Source organism: Colias croceus, chromosome 16, assembly GCF_905220415.1.
Source record: "Colias croceus chromosome 16, ilColCroc2.1".
Taxonomy (NCBI): Eukaryota; Metazoa; Arthropoda; class Insecta; order Lepidoptera; family Pieridae; genus Colias; species Colias croceus.
Window position 1 is genome coordinate 4,798,538 of NC_059552.1, and position 24,030 is coordinate 4,822,567.

At 31.7% G+C, this 24,030-nt stretch overlaps 1 protein-coding gene and 1 non-coding gene across 3 annotated transcripts; one reads left to right on the top strand and one right to left on the bottom strand.

The window, feature by feature from the left end:
• The first annotated feature begins 283 nt into the window (after positions 1 to 283).
• On the top strand, positions 284 to 17,367 carry LOC123698451 (alpha-tocopherol transfer protein-like). Of its 2 annotated transcripts, none has more exons than XM_045645077.1 (7): positions 284 to 584; positions 8,746 to 8,847; positions 13,122 to 13,281; positions 14,342 to 14,591; positions 14,793 to 14,903; positions 15,157 to 15,293; positions 15,863 to 17,367. In XM_045645077.1, the coding sequence occupies exons 2-7, from the start codon at positions 8,754 to 8,756 to the stop codon at positions 15,975 to 15,977; spliced, it is 867 nt and encodes a 288-aa protein (XP_045501033.1). In that variant the 5' UTR covers positions 284 to 584; positions 8,746 to 8,753; the 3' UTR covers positions 15,978 to 17,367. The 2 variants fall into 2 exon arrangements, with proteins under 2 accessions (XP_045501033.1, XP_045501032.1); XM_045645076.1 differs by lacking the exon at positions 284 to 584 and adding an exon at positions 4,266 to 4,402.
• A 3,586-nt stretch (positions 17,368 to 20,953) lies between these two features.
• Trnag-ucc lies at positions 20,954 to 21,025 on the bottom strand. The gene has a single exon. It is a non-coding gene; the product is annotated as a tRNA-Gly (tRNA).
• Between the last annotated feature and the right edge of the window lie 3,005 nt (positions 21,026 to 24,030).

Below are 24,030 nucleotides of genomic sequence, written 5' to 3' on the forward strand. Positions count from 1 at the left end.
AACATTTTTGGTAATGGTATTACTGGTTACGGATTCGTTCAAGATATCACGTTCAAACACTTTACAATTTTTATTGATTTATTGTAATGTTAATTTACTACTATATATTTATTATTATTTATATTGCAAAAAACACATATTTTACGATACTAATTCTGGTTGTTTCCTTAGCAATGTGGTTTCTGTGGTGTTTGTGATTTTGTGTGCACACTAAGGTTTGACATTTAATCAATGTGTCAACTGTCAAATCAAATTAAAGATGTCAGAGAACCTTGCAGAGAACTTAGACCTTGAAAATATACATTTTCAATTTTTACTCCCTAGTTTTTCTTCAATTACCGAATAAATTTTGATAGCTACCTGCCTTTACCGCTCGGTTTATTAATTCTTAATGACAAGTGACATCTTTTATTTTTTTCTTCGTATGGTTTGGTTTTCATTTAAAGTGCGCTTCATATGAACTAAGCGCGGCAAAATTAAAACATATTAAAATAATCTCAAAAATAATAGGAACTACTGAGTAACTATTTAATGTATACAGCAAGAAGCATAATCTGTAATGAGATATCAAGTCATAAGCGGAGGTAAGAGTTTTCCTTTGTCTTTCAGTGGTTTCATTTAAATGAAAGCACTACATATTATATCCATTGGTAAATATTTATAATTCACAATTAATTTCTCAACTATTTGTACCTAATTGATGAATTAAATTTTATTGTTACCATAGGTATTTGTTTCATGTTCAATAAGATTATTATTTTATTTGTACTAACATCAAGGTTCAGAAATTATCTTTGCTTATGTTATACCTAGGTTAAGATAAGCATAATATTATTATGAAAATGCAGTCAAATAGGTGATATACTTTTTATTTCAAAGTTTTTATTTAATTTTATTAATAATAATGTCATCATTTAGGTAGGTATGTTGTGTAAAAAGTAATTAGTTATAATGTTAACTTAAATTAAATGTTGTCACTTTCATTAATTCTCGGCTTGTTAAATTCTTAATTGTTTAAATCATTATAATATGTAGATATAAAACGTATTGCATTTTTTCCAAATAACAGCAAAATACCTCGAACGTCTTTTGTAGTATTAAACAAAGCAATACAAAATTTTTATTTTTTTCACAATATAGGTACAAGATGTCCCACTTTTGGTATACTAAGTGCGAAGTTTTGCATATTGCCAAATTTTTTTTTGTAATTTTTTCCTTATAATCAATGTTTTCTTCTCTAGCTTCGCAAAGCTGGAATATACCTCTTCGCTAATGTGAGCATTTTGTCTGTGAAAACATAATCTTAAACGATAGCTCATGTGTGGGTGGCAAAATTGAACGGGTTGCTTGTTAGTTGTTAGGGGTGTACAACTGTACTGTGTACACAATTGCGTCTGGAATTTTATGAGTATTTTTTACGTATTCAGCGTATGAAAAATTTAAACCTCCTTTGAGCTTAGGATACCGACAGATTTCGCCGCTTATCGGTCTAATTCTGTATATCTCGCAGCAAGTTGCAGCCTGCAAGTATCGCCCGCACGGCTTTTGGTTTTGTTTATTTGAAAATAAAGAGTCGACGACAAAGTCGTGAATGGTCTCGTGCGGAAACTATCAAGTTAATAGTATTTTATGAGTGTAATCTTTGTTTGTGAGACAACCGGCATGCGGATTATAAAAACCGAATTAAAAAAATCTCTGTACTTAATTCTATCGCACAAGAATTATATATACCTGAGAATGAAATGTAAGAAAACATCATAATTTAAGGAGTCAGTGGCAGAATGAATTAAAAAAAATTAAAAATAAAAAAGAGTGGAAGTGGGCAAGATGATATTTATAAATCCAACTGGGGTTGTCGAATCTCTGAAATGTGCGTCTTGTTTTTTTTGTAACGTGACCAACTTTTACCAACATTTTTATAACACTTCTAAATCAACTGCGGTCATACGAATAAAATTGAAATATTGTTGACCATCTTCCAGTTGTATTTCGCGTAATAAATTATAGTAAGCACCAGCTTCACGTCTCCTATGCCTCCTCCACATTACTCGCGAAGTTGAACGAGGTTAGACGTAAGACGAATAGAATAATGTAGAGAGGCACTTCAGGTTACTTCGTTCAACTTTACCTCGCCTCGGCCGACTTCCGTTTGTTGTCGGTTTTTGCGCCCGAGTCAAAGGGCACAAAGTTACCTGAAGTTCGAAGGGCACAAAGTTACCTGAAGTTCGTTCAATATGAACGTATGCGCTCCTCGCGAAGTTGAACGAGTGTGTAGTGTAGCACCGCGGACTTCAGTCAACTTCGGCAGAGTACTTCGCCGAGGAACTTCGCGAGTAGTGTGGAGGAGGCACTAGATTTCCAATCTCGAACCCAAATTGATCTTTTCTTCTTTTTCAACAATAAAATTTTTAACGCAGCTGCTACACGTGCGTATCTTGACGGCATTATTTCACAGAATGGAATAGAAAAATTGTGACTGTAATTCCTATCCCGACACTCGCAAGATACACCTCCGCGATAAGTTGCGATAGTATGATCCGCGAGCTTCTCGCATGACATTTATTGCGGCAATAAATTGCAGGACATGTAAAAGATATTACAAGTAACTCATGCAAGACTTCCGCGAGTATACTTGCAGGTGGAAACACGGCCTAACTCCGAATGCGCATAAAAACGGGGTAGTGTCCATGATTAACTATCTACTGTACAAATCTATTGCGATGTTTTTGAACCGACTTCAAAAAAAGAAGGAGGTTTTAACTAGGCAAGATTTTGCCTCACTTGAAAAATATATGTTGCTCAGCTGAAGAAAATATTATATCGACGATAAATTAACTATTACTGTTGAATCGTTTTCTGTCAAATTGCAGGCGTATAAGACTATAATTCTGCGATCGTCGCTCAAAAAGCAATAGCCAATAAGCTTAGTGCTAACTCGTAGACAAAGTTTCAACCGCAGCGGTCTATCTAGATGCAAAGAATAAGCCATACTTGGTCACTGGTCAGATTGTCATGGTTTATTTTACATTTTTCTTCGATTTTTATCTATATTAACTCAGGCCCCGGAATCACAGACACAATAGAAAATCTATTGTGTCGATGACCGATCGGGCCGCTTGGGGCTCAATGGGATATTATTAAACTATTCTTACTGTATACAGTACTATATCGCTTAAGTTTATAATATCGCTCATTAGAAAATCAGTCGAAGATAATTAAATAAAATACATAGTTTAGTCATCAATCAATCATTGGCCATTTACGTCTATTTCAGACGATTATCGTAGTCATAAGGAGTCTTTATCTACTGCACTACTTATGATGGCTATGTAGCCCACATTTGGGAATTGTTCTCCAGGGAGTTGAGCGGAGACGGGTAGTTGTGTTTGGGCGGTTCGTTTTTGTCTTCAATCCCAATCCCAATACCCAGTCCTGATCGTGGTTTCTGCACACTTCCCGTAATTGCGAGCGCCATCTCTCACGAATGCTCGCGTACTCTTGCCATTTGGATACGTCCAAGTTGAATGACTGCATATCTCGCTTTACGCAGTCTTTTAATCGTAACAGCGGTTGGCCAATACGCCTTTTTCCAATGGCAAGTTTTCTGGACAGCACCTGTCGAGGCAGTCGTGTGGGTTCCATTTGATGCACATGGCCCAACCAGCGAAGACGTCTTTCTTTGAGTATTGCAATGACGCTTGACATATTGCAGATCTTTCATGAGTAACGCCATGTAATACATAGGTACCTACTTGATAATAATTGAATTGCTTTGCACGAAATTCAAAAGTTAATTCTAAAATATATGCCACTGATCTCTAGGTAATCCAGTAAGTATATTATAATAATTAGTCTCTACTATAACGATAAGGATAGTCATTAACAGTAGTCAGATGTTCCGATGATTCCGTAAAACAATAGCGAATAGCCGAATACCTACTACAAAGTGTTTAATTAATTATTAGTTCAGTTACTACTTTAGCAACTTTAGTTACGACTATGTGTCTTTTTATCATCTTACATCTACATGAGCATCAGCTAACAAAAATATACTTTGGTCACCACTAGAAGTTATTGCCGACAAAAATAAATAAAAAATAAATAGGTAGTCAAAATTATTTAATGCCTCAGCCCCCGGAATCACATTTACCCTTGCGTACATACATTCGCATAATTCACGAATGTGAGTGACCGGCACTAGGGCATAGTATTGATAAATTGATCCAAGACACAAGAGTGTATAGATCTGCGCCCGCGCAGGCGACACTTAAGAGCTGTTACGTCAGTGCCACCAACTAGCAAGGTCCAATCCACCAGTTATCGTCAATAGGCGCTAGCCTTCAAACGTGTGTGATAGATATATTTCAGTGCTCAGTTTTGATCAAAGTACTTCGATTGTTAAGTGAGTTGTTTTCATCTGTTAATTTAAACGGGAAATGCATTAAATTATTAAGCTATGTAACTATAGACTGCTAAATATTTTTTTATAAATCAGATAAGTTATTTTAGAGTAAAAAATGTGGGATGTGGAGTCTTATTAGAATAATGCTATTATACGAGAAACGTAGGAAGTACCTAGGTATTGTTAGATATCTGTAATGTAACAACCATTATAAATAAATTTAACCATGCATTGAAAATGAGGAAGTCATCAAGTAATGTATTAGTTTATGGTTTAATAATAGAGCGATTATGATGACATTTTTTGGTACTTTTTTTCTCGTGCGCGTTTAATAATGTTTTGTAACAGGAAATATATTTTTAACGTCATCAAAATACAACTGCGTCTTGAATCTTAGAAAATGAATATTTTTTCTCTTATTATTGTGACATGCAATTCATAATTGTACACTTATGGTCTGAGGTTAAATACATGGTACCTACCTTTATGAGTATAGATTATAAAAACAAGTTATAAATACCTCTATTAAAAGTACTTACTACATAAACCTAGTAGGTACATAATTATTATATCCCATAATGACAGCGACATTGTTATTATTTATAGGTACCTACTAGTTGAATAGAAATAGGTTGTATATTACAATGGACCAATATTTACCCACCTCTAACTGCAGCAACAATTATTGTATTAAAATAGCAAAATAAAAAAAATGTGAGAAACTTCCAACATACGTAGTAAGATTCCCACGCAAAACTCTACAATTTGAAATCTTTATTGAATACTGTATTTGTTTTTTGTTTTTTAATCTGCTGAATCAAATGTTTACAATATTTTTATTTTTTGACTAAATAAATGCACTTACTGGAAATATAGAGTGAATGTAATGTAGTAATGTTGTGTAGATTAGGTACATTTTTTCATTGTAATTGATGCAGTGGTCATAAAACCAGTCTTCCAAACCGGATTAAGCGGTTCAAAATTTTTGAGTACGTAAATTTGGGACCAAGGTACTTATGGGTCATACTTTACCTGACTGACTTTTTAAAAAGACGGAAGTTCTTTTAGAGTATTTTCTCTTGATTTTTTAACCGTTACGACGAACCTTTTTTAAATAGATACGATGAATTAACCAGCCATCATAATGATAAAAATATTATAATATTTTAGACATCAGTAATTTAATCTAACTAGGTAGGTAATTACAATATCTATAACCGGTGCAGGCGTACTTGCAAAAAATGTTAAAAAATATACTGTAATGTAATATAATATACGAAACATATTGTAATACTGTGCAAATGTATCCAACTTAACTATCGTTATTTTAATCACGTGCTACAGTTGTCTCTCCTCTTTTGTTTAGTTATAAGTACATAATAATATATTGTCTTTATAATTAAAAGGATTCGTCTTATGTGTTGCTAATCGAAAAATTCGATTACGGCTCGATAAATTATTCGGCAATATTGTTCGCGTGTTTGTTAAAAAAAATGGCCGAATTTATATAGCCGTTTTCGAAGGAACAAGGAAGGTTCTAATGTGGAAAACATAGGTACAAAAAAGGGGCAACGGGGTGGAACAACGTCTGTTGGGGCAGCTAGTTAGATATAAATATATGAAGTTAAAATATTAAACCTTGGTTACATTTTGTGCTATATTTACCCAGATCTTTGCACATCGTGAGAATCCTATGTGTACTAAAAGATAAGATTACTGACCAACTTTCGAGTTGTTTTTTCATGACATAACCGTCGGATAATAATAATTATACAATCTGAAAATTTCCACTACCGCAGTAGGTATTTTAATAACACATGTTTCAATTGATTAAAATAACAACGACAGAAAAGTGTATACTTATAGATAAAAAGAAGTAGGTATGAGGATTGATGATGGGTTTTGATAAAGATATACGTCGAAGTCTAATTAGTTGCAAAGTTCATTAGGGATATCTACACCACTAAAGCTATAACCATTACCAAATAGTAGATAAGATTTAAAACAGTTTACCAAATGAGATGTCTTGTTTACTGTAGATATAGACTGTGTAGTGTGTATGACATTACATGATTATAATGACACACTAGACCGCTAAAGAGATAAGATTGAAACGACCTAGTCCCGAATTGTACCTATTATTTTTTATTGTAAATAAGTAAATAAATGGCTTTGTCACCTTATAATAATAAAAATTGAATTATTTTTAATGCTTATATTTATAGAAAAACGTATGTTGAATATTGTATGAGTAGAGATGTCCGGTACACCAATTTGTGCCAATATATGTAGTTATGTACATATAATAATAAAAAATAATAATAAAATACCAAAAAATTTAAACAATAAATGCAACATATAATCAATAAATGCAATATTGTAAGATAAATTATAAAAATAAGATGTTATTATGTACCTCAGTCATTAGATACGATTGCATTATTAGTGATTTATAGGTGGCTAATCGTTTGTGATAAGAATAACAAATGACGATCGGAGATACAATAAGCTGCATGATGTAGGTAATTAATATCAATAAGTAATTCGTACAGATATAATTGTACCCATGAACTTATAATACATACCTACGCTGGATAATATCTAGTGAATATCTAAGGTGAAATGAGACCCAAAACAGACGTTTCGAGCTCACGGAGAATTGATTTTTTTCTTCAAAAACTACCAATTTGATTTTTTTATTTATGGATTTATTTAATTGAAGAGTTTGTCTAGTGAAGTTTGGGAACCGAAACACGATTGAAAAAATTTGTCTCGATAGAAAAATGTTGTGAAGTTTCCTAAAAATTAAACTATTAAAATTCCTGCAAAAACAAATACTAGAAAAAAGAATTCACTGTTTAAACCTGTTATTTATCAAACCTAATTGAATGTATAATCGACGAAAAAATATACTAATCGCGAAACATGATGTGGCCACGGTTATGATTCGCTAGAGATAACACTTTGTTATGCCGTCTATTTAGTTAGATAAAATGAATTGAAATGATAAAGGTCAAGTTAAAAAAAATTGTATTTTTTTTTAATACTTAAATTTACAATACTTTAATTCCTATACAAAGTGCTTCCCTTTTAAAAAAATGTGTTACTTGCCCACTTTATCTGTATATTATTGTGTAATACTTTATTGGACGGATAAGATTTAACTAAGGATTGAAAAATCAGCCCTTAGTGTGATGATATATTATAGCCCTATAGCCTTCCTCGATAAATGGGCTATCTAACGCCGAAATAATTTTTCAAATCGGATCAGTAGTTCCTGAGATTGGCGCGTTCAAACAAACAAACCCTTCAGCTTTATAATATTACTAGTATAGATTACATGGTGCATGGTTATTACGAAAAACTGTCGTTGCACAAACTATTGATAGGCATAGATATAATTTTACGTAAATTCACTTAGGCCGGTTGCAGAGCTTCACCGACCATCAGTGCGTACCTACGTCATTCGCGCTTGTCATAATATGTATGGAAATACGAGTGCGTATGGTCGGTCTAGCTATGAACGGTTTTATGAATTTCCATACATATGACAAGCGCGACTGACGTACGCAGTACGCACTGATGGTCGGTGAAGCTCTGCAACCGGCCCAACGCTGCAATCAACGTGCGCTATCTATAATGCAATTTATACTTAGTAAAAATAATGTGCAATCGTGTATTATTGGGTATTAAATCGTAAAAGATTTGCTTCCTTATGGCTTCATATTAATGAACAATATCCACATACTTTAAATAAAATAAAGCGGCTTCATATTCTTTCAATGCTCATTCTATTTTTATTAAACCTTCACGTAAAAGTATTTAAATTAAAAGACAACCTAATTAGAATGTAGTATATTATAGATACAATTAAAAGTAACAAACATTAGTGAACTATGTCTTTTTTCACAATTTTACATATATTTTTTGTTACAGTGGATTTCAATACAACGCGAAAACTTAATTTTAATTTATTAAATTAATTTTTTTTCTACGTATTTTTCCGGGATAAAAAGTATCCTATTTTATGCCCAGGATAATAAGGTATAAATTTTATACCAGGTTTCATTGAAATCGAACCGTTAGTTTTCACGTGATGTCTTCACATACAGACAGACAGATGGACAGACAGACAGACAGACAAAAAATTTTTTAATCACATATTTGGGTTTGGTATCGATCCAGGAACACCCTCTGCTATTTATTTTTTCAATATTTTCAATGTACAGAATAGACCCTTCTACAGATTTATTATTATGTATGTATAGATTTTAATCCGCTTCTATTTGTATTTCAAAGCAATATGAAGAGCTTACTGATAACAAAAACATTTATTTTTACAGAATAAAAAATGTCGGAGAACAAAGCACTGGAAGAATCGTCGAAGTACATCGATGAGATGAGAAGCTGGTTGAACCAGCAGCCGCACCTACCGAAAAATATAGGTAATAAACTATTTTTAACATTTAGAAAACTTATTTTCAAACATTCCTCGCAAAGCCTATACAATCAATAAATTAGCACCTCTTATGAGTCAAACATTTGTTACAATAAAGTTATATTCTAATAAACAAACTAGCAAAAACACGCTTCTACATAATATTCATAAAGCTTTGTAAACTTCACGTTCGCTTAAAAATGAAGATAAGTACTACCACAGACTAATAATAATAATATACTACGTATACAAGTACTACTAATATTATAAATGCGAAAGTTTGTGAGGATGGATGTGCTTGTAACTCGTTCACTTGATTATGCTCGCGGACGAAACCACGAAGTGCAGCTTGTACTCATACATCTATAATTCTTTAGTCTATATTAATATTATAAAGCTCAAGAGTTTGTTTGTTTGTTTGAACGCGCTAATCTCGGGAACTACTGGACCGATTTGAAAAATTATTTCGGTGTTAGCTTAGCTAGTAATATATAATAATATATGCGCTTTATTAAACATTGACGCAATATCAATAGATTATATAGACCTAGAAGCTACATATCATACAGGTGTACTTGCAAATAGGGTACCTAAGCGACCCAATAATCGCTTCATGTGACTTTTTTCATGCACAATGCACATCTTTGAACTTTCTGACGGTTCAGGTTTGTTTATAAATCTATTTATATATAGTATGTTTGCGATAAATCAAATACATACGTGTTATTAATAACACCGAAATTAGTTATTTTTTTGTAAAAATTTTTAATACTTAAAGCAATGCAAAAAAGTATAATCCTGCATTATTGTTTATCAACACATTGTCACTCTTATATTAAATCCGCAATTCAGAAGGTGCAAATTGCTCATATTTTATATGGTTGTAATAAACATTTTTTGTCATAAAAGTATATTTTTAATGATCAGCTGTCCTCTAAATATAATATAAATATGCAAAGGTAGATAGAATCTTAAAGCTTCCATAATATTATTTGTATTGATTTAATTTTTTGCTCAATATAAAACATTTTTTTATTTATTTATTTAAATAATATACAATAAAATTTGTATAAGCAACATAAAAATAATATATAAATGGCTCCAAATATTATGCAGAAGGAGGATGTCAACAAGTAAGTACATAATATGTAAAAACATATATGCATAAAGAACATGTTTTTTATTTTTTTGCATTGGCCCAAAATTTATACAATACAAAATATAATATAACGGATCAAATATTATAATATAATATACTAGCTTATCGCCCGCGGCTTCGCCCGCTTTCCCTAAAACGATTTGAGATTTAAACTATCCTATCTCTCAAGTTGGATCGAACTGTACATGGTGTGCGAATTTTATTATAATGGGTTACGTGGTTTAGGAGTCCATTGAGGACAAACATTGTGACACGAGATTTATATATATTAAAGATAATCTATTATAATTATTTCACATACAAATAGCTTTCGACCATACTACCTATATCACAGAATAACTAGTTGCTAGCTAACTATATAGAGTCGAGTAGGTACCTATATCATAATCTTACCTCAGAATTTACATTTACTACGGTAAAAAGCACACGGTACAGTTAGGTAGATAATTTAAATAATTATTATAATTTACTTTCCATATAATAACCCAAATATATTTTATTAAAATCTGTTAGTTAGGAAATTACAAAAACCTTTTTAGTTCGAAAATATGACCATAATAATACTACTTATAGGATATTTTAAATTGAATAGCAAAATAGCTAGGAAGTTGATTTCGACCATGAAAGAAGTCAAGGCTATCAACATTTTATTGTAAACAGCCGACCTGCCCTCGCGATTCTAAAAAAGTTGCCATCATACTAATACAGAATCAAGAATTATATTTGATTACTAGCTGTTTCCCGCGATTTTACCCGCAGTGCTCCGCTCCTGTTGTTCCTAGCGTGATGATATGTAGCCTATAGCCTTCCTGGATAAATGGGCTATCTAACACCGGAAGAATTTATCAAATCGAACTCCTACTAGTTCCTGAGTTCAGCGCGTTCCAACATACAAACAAACTCTTCAGCTTTATAATATTAGTATAGTTTTTTTTTTATTAGAAACTACAGACTTATTTTATTAAATGATACGGGATAAGATAACAATAAGCCTTTATTATTAATGGGGTCTTGATTTATAGCTAATCTGTTTTAATTATAATCATCGATTTTCCAAAATGCTTTATCTGTTTATGTAATGGAACGATAAACAGAATTGCATCAATTACAAATATAAAATTTTCCAACGACTATTATTATTATTAATTGATGTAAAAGATAAGACTATTTTCATATAGAATAATATTAAATAAGTATTGTATTGTATTAGCCTGTCGTGTCCAAAACTGGGCAAAGGCGAAGTCATTGGGAAGCCCAGGCGCTTCCATGAATTCAGACATGAATTCATTCGTAAATTGGTCAAGTTCATCATAGACTAGCTGATGTAAGATTAGATTTTAGAAATATATAGGCAAACTAGATTTCGCGGCTTCGCTCGCGTTTTCAAAGAAAAACTCGCGTAGTTCAAATTCCTGAAGCGTTTTCGGGATAAATAGCCTATGCCATCTAGGTCTTCAGCTATCTACATAACATAACATCGTAATCGGTCCAGTAGTAGTATTTACCTGAAAGAGTAAGAAACATCCATCCATACTCAAAAATTTTCGCATTTATAATTATATCAGTAGGATAAAAAGGTAGTTTATAAACAGAGTTCATAAACGAAAGTTTACCACTGCGGTGAGGCGTGCGCGCATTGTGCGCGCTCTACCTTGAAACTCAGATGTTATTTGAAACCTTTATCGTTGTATTGCATATAATCTATCGAAGATTATGAATCCTATTCATATTATATCTAAGTATATATGAACGGTCATTTTGTTTATCATTATATTGTTTGTACGTTTGCATCTCGATCAGGTAAAAAGGGATTTGCATGTTCCTATTTTGATCAATAAATGAAAGCCTATGTGCTAATCCACACTATTATCTATCTCTGTACCAAATTTCATACAGATCCGATCAGCTATTTTTGCGTAAAAGAGTAACAACCATCCATATCTCTCAAACTAACGCGTTGATAATATAAGTAGATCATATAGCGTTATCCCATATTTAAATAGTTTTATTTTTTTTCTCTAGTTAGAACGTAATTCTTAAACCCATGTTATCTCCTTAACACATCGTGTGTGATTCAGAAGGTTGTCTGTAATGCAATAATAATTATTACAATTGCTCTAATTGCCGGCGATCTGTCTCGCGGTCCGCGGATAATTCTAAGAGGTTAAGGTACCTATATATTATGTATGTGTAATTGTGTAGTCTAATTTTAGATATCTATAATATAAAAATGAATCCCAAAATGTGTTGGTAAGCGCATAACTTGAGAACGGCTTAACCGATTTCGTTAATTCTTTTTTTATAATATTCCTTGAAGTTCGAGGATGGTTCTTATGTAGAGAAAACGTGAATATGTACCACGGGTGAAGCCGGGGCGGACCGCTAGTTTCAAATATTATAGAATCATGGCGTGAATTTAATAGAATGACGAATTTACGTTAATGAATAGGAAATAAATGTCGGACTAATGAGATATAAAGTGATATTATCAGCAAATCCTTGATCGTTAGTCTAGTATTTTTTTTTAATTTAACGCGTTTCCTCGTTGATTCTAATTCATTGCGAAGGTTAATCGGTTAATAATTTTGGTATTACATATTTGGAGGGAAGTCTCACAATGAATAACGCGTTAAATAAAGCTGCATATTAATGCAATCGTATATTGGTTTAATGCTCTAAGTATATTTATAATCAATAGGTAAGTAGGTAAAGGTAAAAAGAAAATTAATAGTTATTAGTTAAGTAGTATAATTTCTTAAATTTTTCGTATTGTAAGTTACCCTTTTTATCTCGCCTCATGATTTTCCGATTAACTTGACCCCTGTCACTACACCTAGGTACCTCCAGTCCAAAACTTGCCTTGAAATATCATTGATTTCTCTTCTAAACTTGTGGCCAATCCATTGTACCTTATCCATACCACAACTAACCTCAATTCATCCAAGACCTAATAATAATTAAAGAACATACACAACATTACATTAGTAGTCGTTTATATAATTTCACACATGTGTCACTTATTGTATATAAAATACCAAATGCAAAAGAAAAAAAAAACCGACCTAACTACATTGGATTTATTTTCTAAAACTTTTTTTTTTAATAAAAATTAACATTTACAGAGGACAAAATGCTACTACGTTTCGTGCACAGCTGTTACTACGATGTGGACAAAGCGAAGGCGGCGGTAGAGTCGTTCCTGAACATTCGACTGAGCTGCGCCGACTTACTGAACAATCGGGACCCCATGTCAGCGGAGATACAGAAAACTATGAGTATTGTGTAAGTTTGTTTCTAAGCTTAAGACAGGAATTAAGGACCATTTTATGTATTTTGTAAGTCATAAGTTTATTTTTTTTTGAGAAGGGAATTTATAAGGGATTTTTTTTTTTATATTGTCTTGTAATGCAATGTAGATGTACACATTCAATAATAAACTAGCTCTCGTGGTAGATAAGTCTAAAGTGACTGTTTGAATTTTTTCATTATCAACATGAAATCGTGTAAAAAATAAAAATAGTTTGGAAAATCCAAAAGTGCACGCCTCATAATCTCATCCTTTACAATAAAATTGATTATTTATAAAGAGTACGTGACTATAAATATAAAAATGAAATAAAATAAAACATTTGGAAAAGTAAAGAAAGCGGTACCGTAATAATTGAGCTATTTTTCTTGTGGCCCCACCTAGATGTGAAACTGCGCAGGTTTAAGGGACTGACTACCAACTTATTTTTTTAAACCTTGGCTTATAGTATAAAGAATCGAGTTTATAATGGTGAATATTGAGTACACTATAAAAAAAAAAGTCGATATTTTTTTTGTTTATTTAATAACAATTAAACCACATCGAATCAGACCCTGAAAAATGAAAGGGTTCTATTCCTGAGCATACTCAAGCGTAAGAGAAAAAAAAAGACTCGATTAGTAAAGTATTTCGGTCGCTATCGTGTTAACAAGAAAAAGGATCCGCACATACAGACACACGGACGTCCAAGACAGAACTTTTTTAAACTGTTTTTTAACTAGTTTAAATAACAAAAATGACATCAAAAATATCATGAACGTTAAAAATAGTGTTTTTTCTTAATATGTGTGTGTATGTATTATCTTACAAGTGCAATGTATGATACATAAAGACATTTTAAGTTTGAAAAATCAGATGTTTTGCGCGAAGTGACAGTAGTACCCACCTCAACGCTTCGCTTATGAGGCGTGCAATACTACGATATCCAGACTATATTTTATACAAAATCTATTTTATGCTAATTACTGGTACTCTAACGCATAAAATATATTTTAATTAACAAAAAACTAAAAAAAAAACCATAAATCATTTCAGTAATCTAGCGCAGATCGAAGCAGCGAATAAGCAATACATTTGGATGTGGCAATTAAACGACCCAGGCTTAGAGATCTACGACTACGTGAAGGACGCTAGGTATTTCTTCCTGGCTTCAGACGCATACTTTCTTCATAACTCCGAATTCCCTGACGCAGATATAGTCATACTAGATGTGAAGGACCTCAGCTTGAAGTTTTTGACCAAATTCAATATTTCCGTGGCGAAGAAATTGTCCAAATATCAAGAGGTGAGTAAACTTTAAATATGTAATTTAAAGTTCTAGATTGTATTTAATTGTCAGTTTTTTTTTTTTTCTATCCATTATTTGACCAAATGGATCTTGTGTTTCTCTGAAAATTGTTGTTGATTTGTAAACTAGTACTATTGAAATATATATTTTTGTATACTTATCTAAAATAAATTTTATTGTAATTATTTGATATTTTAGGATGCAATGCCGATAAGACTAAAGCAAGTGCATTTAATAAATGCGCCGTCGACAATCGATAAAATATTTGGACTCCTGAAACCGTTTATGAAGAAGGAAATCACTGAATTGGTAAGAAATATAAATATACTGTATACTATGTAATATATAATACTTACTCTTATGACTAAAGCGAATTCTATATTTAATTTTATTTCTTTTTATAATTCGAAGTTTATACATACTAAGGGTAGTAACTCGAGTCCGACTTGCATATTATGTTCGAAATTTTGTTTTTATATAGGGGTGCTTTATTTTTAGATTTTTAGTCCCTATATACTTACTTATGATTACCTAATTATTCATATAATTTATTTATTTCTAGATACATTTCCACCCTCCGAATTCCCAAACGCTGTTCAATTTTATCGACAAGGCGGACTTGCCGGCGGACTATGGCGGCACTCGACCATCAATGGCGGAGCAGAATAAGGATATCGTCGCTGTTATTATGAGCAAAAGGTATTTAGACTTGGTTTTTTGTGAAAAAAATATTGAAAGAATTGGGAAGTTTTTCTTTATGGGTAATTTAAAAGAAAAGTAATAATTATTTATGGCGTTTCATAATATTTACATCATTCTGAAACTGAATGATAAGCAGGATAGAGGTAAGGAGAAATGCCTGCATATAGGACAATAGTTAAAAAATGTCATGTAAATAGAATAGTTCTAAAAACCGTCTAGCAGCGATAAATAGTATGAAATGATCTTAGCAAATGTCGACAGAGTGAAGTTTGCCGAGTTAGTTAGTTTCCATCCAAAATAATATTATTTATTCATAAGTGGAAGTTTTTATAACAGCCGCGTTCTAAAAATGAACACAGCTCTCTTTTTCACTACTCCCATATATTATTTCAAAAAAGTTAGTAATATTCGACGGAACTATTTATTATATTTTAATCGATCCAGAATATCAAGTACATTTTAAGATAAAATATAATTAATAGGAATATATTTTTGGCGATTGAAAACTTCAGCTATGTTCCCATATTATAGAACCATTAATACTAAAAAAATGATTATTTTTCTAGGAAAGAGCTAATGGACGACACATTATGGAGAGCAATACCAACTGAGAAGAAAAATAAGTCAAGTAATAATAATATTGCACCTGTGCCTTCATTCAGGTCTTTAGCTATTGACTAGATTTCAAAAATAGGTCTCCTTGCATAGATCTGTTTTCATTTTAAATAATTACAATAATTGCTTTTAGAAATTCGTAAAAAAATATGTAAAAATTATTTAGAAATATAATTAGCACTTGGGACTAAGGTAAACAGGGTTTTCAGGTAGTGATAAAACCATAAAAATAAATTAGTACTGTTATTGTCCAAGTTATATTACGTCTTAAATTTATAATTATTACCTATGCTGTTCCTTCAAGACGAATGCCAATATAAATCGTAGAGTCGGAATGATATTTTTAAATATTTTCTCCAAAGTCTAATAAATCTGTAGAAGGGTCAATTCTTTAAATTGAAAATATTGAAAAAATAAATAGCAGGGGGTGTTACTGTATCGATACCAAACCCAAATATGTGATTAAAAAATTTTTTGTCTGTCTGTCTGTCTGTATGTTCAGGCATCAAGTGAAAACTAACGGTTCAATTTCGATGAAACTTGGTATAACTATACCTTATTACCCTGGGCATAAAATGGGATACTTTTTATCCTGAAAAAATACGTAGAAAAAATAAATCTTAATTTTTCTTAATTTTTCCGCGCGGACGGAGTCGCGGGCGGAAGATAGTTATGCAATAATAATGTAACTTTAGTTGATGTCAAATAGATTTTTTAACAAGGCCGATATTAATGTGATATTGTTTTGAATTAGATCTGTCTTTAGTTTGGCAATGTGATAACCAGCTTTGTTCCGACACACATACAATAGAACAATTGTAATTATTCCTGTGTACATAATTACATAAGTCCTAGAAAATTTAGGAGGGTTCTATAGAAAATAATTATAAGTAAAAAATATAAATTGCATTTAAATCCATTCTCAATACAAATAATGTCATGTTTCCTGCATTTACCCTATTTTCATAGTAATGAATAAATCACAATTTGGATTATTGACGTGATAACGTCTTTAAAATCGTTTTAGTCGGGTGACATGTTCAGAAACTTGTGTCACACCAAAACCTCACGAGCGCGATCGCAGGTATAACGAGAGAGAGACGGACCGATCTCCCGTCTCATCTCGAGCGCTACCACTGCATTATGTTATCACGTAAACATCTTGATCGTAAACCTACTTTACAAACAACTAGTTTTTTTGGGGATATAATGTACTTTAAAAATTAAGAATGTATTGCTTTGCTTATAAACTCATTTACACTCATAACTTATCAACTCATATAATATTATACTTAATATAACTTCTTTGGTCAACTTTATTCATAGAATATACTATGATAAGATTCATCATGAAAAAGTTTAATGCTACATAGGTACATTTTGCATTTATATAAGTAGGTCAACAAACAAAAAGCAAGAGAAATACATAATTTATATGCTCACTTTTTTAAAGGTATTTGACGTAAGTAATTTGAATTATTATAAAGAATAAGTATGGAAACATACTTTGTGCAATATAATATATAGGTACTCCAAACTTTACCGAATTTTACTTTTTACTCCACGTGAGTGTTTAAATTAATATTAATTAAATATTCGGAAGATTTCACTTCGGTAAGGCGTAGAACGCAGGTCCGATTCTCGCCCAATGGTCTATTTATTTCTTTTTTTTACTATTTATAAATTGCAATATTTAATACTTATCTTTATAAAAATAAAAAGAAAGAAGGAAGGAATTAAAAGAAAGAAAGCATTTTTTTATTAGTTTACTTGTTCACTTAGTTTTCACCTAGGAAAATAAAGCACATAACACATTCAGGTTTTTAACAGTAATTTGAAAAAAAAAAAATAGGAAATGGTTACCCATTTCCTATTTTTTTAAAAGTATATTACAGTTTTACTACTGTAATATACTTATATTTGTTGGTACTTGTTAGCGTCTTAGCTATGTAAGCGCCGTAAGGCGTAAATGTAAGCGTCCTCATACAGAAAAAATAAAATTAAAATGTTTGATAGGCATTTGCGTGATTAAGGCTGGTTGCAGAGCTTGACCGACCGTCAGAGCGTACCGTCGGTCCTGACGATACGCATCAACAATTGTATGACTATGACACTAATGCGCATGACAATACGCGTGCGTATGGTCGGTCTAGCTATGAACGGTTTTATGAATTTCCATACATATGACAAGCGCGACTGACGTACGCACTGATGGTCGGTCAAGCTCTGCAACTAGCCTTATAATGTGATGCGTGATGACATAGTATTACAATATTATTTCCTATATTGTAATACTGTGGTGATGATATTATTATGTAGGTATAAATCGCGATTGTAATCCCTAGTGTAATCACTAATCTGCAATGTAATAAACCATTTAATTAAAAAAACTAAATGAAAATAAATAATTATTGTATTATAGTAAAAACGATATAATGCTTTGGTGTGAGTAAATATAAAGGCTGTGTTAAACTGTGAATGTTATTGTAAAAAATATATAAAAATATATTACAATTTAAATCTTTGTACTTGCCACTTGTAAAAGACCTAGATTAAATCTAGAAAATACATAATAGGTATTAAGCTATGTTAAGACTCATGTTTATAATTTTATATTATATTTTTTGTAAATTATTGTTATTGTAATATAATAAATAGTTTAGCGGTCTGTTTGTTGTTTTCCTTGAATTTCCTCAGTATTGTGCCATCGGTAATTATCTGAAACACAGAAATAAATTATTTTTCCTTGCATAGTCATCAAAATGTACATTTGCATTTGCAATAGACGAATTAGAATAAAGAGGATGCAAAAATAAATAAATAACTCTTCACCAATGAAACGGATACTACAATCAATCGATTAGTTTATTCAGCGTTTATTTTTCTTTCAATTAGACGTAGAGTATGTAATATAATTAATTTTATAATACATAGTTTAGTAAAGTAGGTAGTAACTGAAATTCCGAATAGATCGTTCTGGCCGCCAGGTGGCAGGCGCTCAATTAACAATCGCAGAAAAAAGCTTGCAAGCATTGAAATGCAATTATTTCATATCATGACCGATTGATTTGTAAATTTTGACATTATAATTTAAAATATTAACGAAAATAATAGTTGCTAAAATCTTTAAAAAAATCACTACCCTGAATGCGTATGCGGTTACTATACCTACGATCTATACGTACTTACTTTATACATTTCTGATTTCTTTATCCAATATTACATGCAACATTATTATAGGTAAGTATACTGTAAGCATAATAAACAGGGTTATTTGTAAAACACCGGCAACCTCGCAGGACAAGATAGCGAACATCATAAGTGATCTACGACTTTTGGAATAACGCAATAAATTATTTTTTAAGATTTTATTGTACTCTCCTATTATTTGTAAGTCTATGTTCTATTCATTAATGCGCGTAGAGTTTATTATATTCAAACGGAAAATTAAATTAATATTTATTTTTGTATGAAAATCAAATCTAACTAATTATCAAAAGTCGTAGTACAAATATTACTTATGATGTTAGCTATCTTGTCCTGCGAGGTTGCTGGTGTTTTACAAGTAACCCTGTATTTAGAAACGTAAGAAAGAAGTACCTACATAATATGTAGAAAAGAAGTTACAAAATCCGCAGTTAGTGATTCAAAGTTGTGACCTACCTCGAGTTATAATGTTTGAACAGCTTTACACTACTTTCCACTTACCTGAAGCACATATTACACAACTGAGAACATTATGAGTGTGTCTGAAGAGTAATGTTATGTTTTGTATATATTTACTTACATAATTTGATGTCTTGGAATCATTTTCAGCCTTGATTGTGAAACATTATAATTATATTTGACTCTTTTTACGCAACGTAGAGTGTAGCAGGTAGCTAGAGATCCAGATAAGTTTTACTGATAAATTTTTATTCGTACCTACCGACCTACGCAAATCTTTTGGAAGGGATAAAAAGATTCTTCTTATTGTAAACAACCTATAGTATGTAAGTATGTACCTACTTAACCACTGGGAATAAATTATATCTAATAATAATTTAAAGATCTTCATATCGGACATAATGAATGCTAAAAAGGTTTTATTGTATTAAAATGTGTTGATTTTTCCTGGTCACCTTGTTCCATTGATAGGTTAATCAACTTTTACTTAATTATTTTAAAATTAAAATTACAATATCGTGTTTTTACATCAAGGACAATAATCTTCTGTAAGAACTTAATACTTTATTTTTATATTGTTCCTTTTGAAGGGCGTTTGAGCGCATTAACTTGTTGTTTTAACTAGAATAGTATTCATTTAATTAATATCTATGATTAAAGTATCAATAGTTTATATTACAGTTTTTGAAGTGAAACTTCTTTAATAGGCGCGTTGAGAGTAAAATTTCTAGATCACGTCATGGCAATACCGACACGTCATGGAGTAAGTCACGAGTGTTCGGCACACACGCTCTTCTTTTGGAAGAAAACTTCATTTCTAAAATTTAAGAGGTTACAAAGTTAAATTTTTATTTTAATCCTGCTTTCTTACCCGATAAATATAAAGCCTCTCATTTGAGTTATCAGCACATTTCCATAAATTATTTGACGCTTGCAAACTCGGGATTGAAAAGGTGAATAATAGACACCTTTTTCTTCAATTCTCTTGACAGTATAAAAAAAAAGAATTGATTCAAATAAGATTTAAATTTGCGGCTAGCGACCAATTAGCTACCCCTCAGATATTCCTACATAATATAATGATACCTCAGAAATAATTATGTAGATTGCATTGTTTATGTGCAGGCAGCGTGAGAATAGAATTTATGTACTTTATTGCAGGTCCATATTTTATGATTACAAATCGCTCGATATACCTAAATGTTGGATATAATACCTATTTAGTAGTTGATACATTGAAGTTTAATGCAAGAAATATACCTTTAAAATTTATTTTTGTGTACTTGGTTTTTTTTTGTTTATATTAATAAAAATTATATTAAGTAATCAAGACAATAAAAAAAAATTATCACGATTGTGTAATTTGAACAAAAGTGTGCGTTGGCCGGGAATCGAACCCGGATCAACTGCTTGGAAGGCAACTATGCTGACCATTACACCACCAACGCCTTGACAGTCTTATTGAATTTAAATAAAATGTAACACATAGGATTTTAAGACACGAAGTATTCTGTTCTGAATAAAAATAAAAATATGGCTATCAATGCGAGTCCACACTCTACTTATTAAACGAAACATTAATGCCTGGAATACACGAGGCTAGTTTTTCAAGCTAAAATATCAAACTAGTGTCAGTAAGCTAGCAATATAGTACATGGCTTCGTGTAGGTAGTCAAAACTAGCTTCATTTCTAAGGGCGTATTCAGAAAGAAAGCTTGAAACTTATAAGCGCTTATCGGCGCTTGTCAATGCTCAAACCAGCTTGTCAAAACCAGCATTGACGAGCACCGATAAGCGCTTATAAGTTTCAAGCTTTCTTTCTGAATACACCCTAAGCTAGTAAACTAGTTGACAAGCCGAGACAGTTTTTAATAGGATGGAGTTCTATTTTTTAGGCTAGTAGCTCCCCCATCACTGATTTTATTATACTGGCTTTATGGCTAACTTTACTAAAAGGTACATAATAAATTAAATAAGTACTTACTTACCTATCCCTTATAATTATTAAATAATATTTATTTTTTCCACAGAACACAATTATTATTTGTTTTCAATCATTCCCGAACTTCTAGGCGCTTAAAAGTGTATAAATTACAAACAAAATTTTGAAGCATTGAAATAATTTCATATTATACCTATCATGTGAAAAGGTATTTGTGTGTGGCATTTATTTTATTTTATTTTTACTTTTATGTGATCGTTTATTTCCTCAATTTAATTTTACAACGGTACCTAATACATCCGCGTCCTTTTTATACATAATGTCATATTATTGAGATAATAAAAAAAAATAAACAATTTTATTATAAATCTCGATATTCGATAGACGATACCTACTCAAACGAAAGAATTCACTAGTACTTATCACTTTACTCATAAGCCTATAGAAGCTGGAGTACCGCAAGGAAGTACCTATTCTGTGTCCAATTCTGTACTTATTGTATACGTACACCTGCGATATTCCTAAGTTAGAGAACAACACCATTGCAACATTTGCTGATGCCACAGCTTTAATGGCCACAGGTGATACTCATGAAGAAGCAGTAGAAAAATTTCAGATAGCTGTTAATACCATCTTTGACTGGACGAAAAAATGGAGAATAAAACTCAATGAGTCTAAATCTATTCACGTAGAATTCACAAACAAAAAGCCAAATTATCATCCGGTATACATAAATATTATCTTACTAATTTAACATTTCTTAAATCAACTTAATTATATTCAATCAAATCAAATTTTCATTTGGTTAGTAATCAGTCCCCTCGTCCCGCTGTCCCCTTGTACTCGTCCCAGTCGGATTGTATAATCCACCGTATTACAAACGGCTGGCATATTGTAATATGCCGAAATTCGTCTTTTTCCAAAATTCTACAAAAAGAGGTCGTGAGCCGACGGAGCCCCACGAAAAAACACAGCTAAATATCTGGGTATGACACTAGACGCAAAGCTTTGCTGGAAGGCTCATGTTAAAAAGAAACGCGAGGAGCTAGAGCTTCGCTACAAGGCTATGTACTGGCTAATTGGGAAGCATTCTTCACTTTCAGAGCAAAACAAATTACTCCTGTATAAACAATTAGTCTTTGTGGAAGCCTTTGTGGACTTATGGTAGTCAGCTTTGGGGCTGTACCAAACCAAGTAATATCAGAATCATACAACGGTTTCAAAATAAAGTACTCAGGGAGATCGTAAATGCTCCCTAGTACATTAAAAATGACGACCTACATCGGGACCTCAAAGTAGATCTCGTCACCGACATAATTAAAAAGAACGCCGAAGCTCACGAACGCAGACTTCATCATCATGTGAACGTCGAGGCTATCCAGCTCCTTGACAACACGGACATAGTGAGAAGACTAAAAAGGACAAAACCTTTTGAGTTAGTTTAGTGAAGTGTTAGTGTAATATAGTGAGCGCTATTCATAAAGAACACATGAACAAAGTGTCTTCGCCTTAATAGAGACAATAAGAAAAGTGTTAATGGACACGTTCTTAGACATATTTTACCTAGCAAATTAAGTTAGATTTATATTGATCATTATAGCCTATAGTGTAAGGCTAGATCGTAATTTTCAATAATGATACCCTAGTTAGGTTCATAATATTAGGTTAAAAAAAAAAACTTTACTCGTAAGTTATAAGAACTTAACACAGGTACCTAAACACTTTATACATGTCATTCTTATATAATATAATATGTCGCAGTCATCTGGTTGAATCTACTATTTCATTGAATGACTAGCGCGTTCATTGAATGATTGAATGAACTTATTTTTATTCGTAGCTTATTATAATAATTATTATATTAGAAAATGGTTAATATACTTAAATTAAAATGATTGTTATTTTTATAGAAGGTCATCAACTACTAATAATAATTATTAATTACCTATGTACAACTACAACCACTCATGCTCATTTAGGCCTACAAAAAAGGGTTGTCTTATTACTAATCGTTAATTAAGGCACACAAAAAAAACACTACCTATTTAGTAACTAGGTACCTTCCGTCATTTTTGGAAACATCTATTAGAAAGGCGTTGACGATGGGAATGAAGGAAGTAGGTACAAGGATGGGTAAGGTAAAGGATACAGACCACCGATTCTTGATTATTGATATCTTGTTCCCAAGAACCATTAATTCTAGTCACATCCCAAAGCAATACCTCTATTGCGTATGATGTAATGCTAGAGAATAGAAAAACCAACTGACATAATTTTACATCCAATTAATAATAATCCTTAAAAGATGTATAGAAATAAGTTGTTCATCACTAAATACAGCTCTAAGAAGATTCTTCAGAAGATTCAGATTCTAGATAAGTTGTAAGAAAGTTATAATGAGTTTCACATTCTTGTTTCTAATAAGAAAACAAAAAGAAAACAATAAACATTTAATGCTTAGCTAATAGCTTGTACCTATGCCACAGTATTATACAATATTATATTGTAATA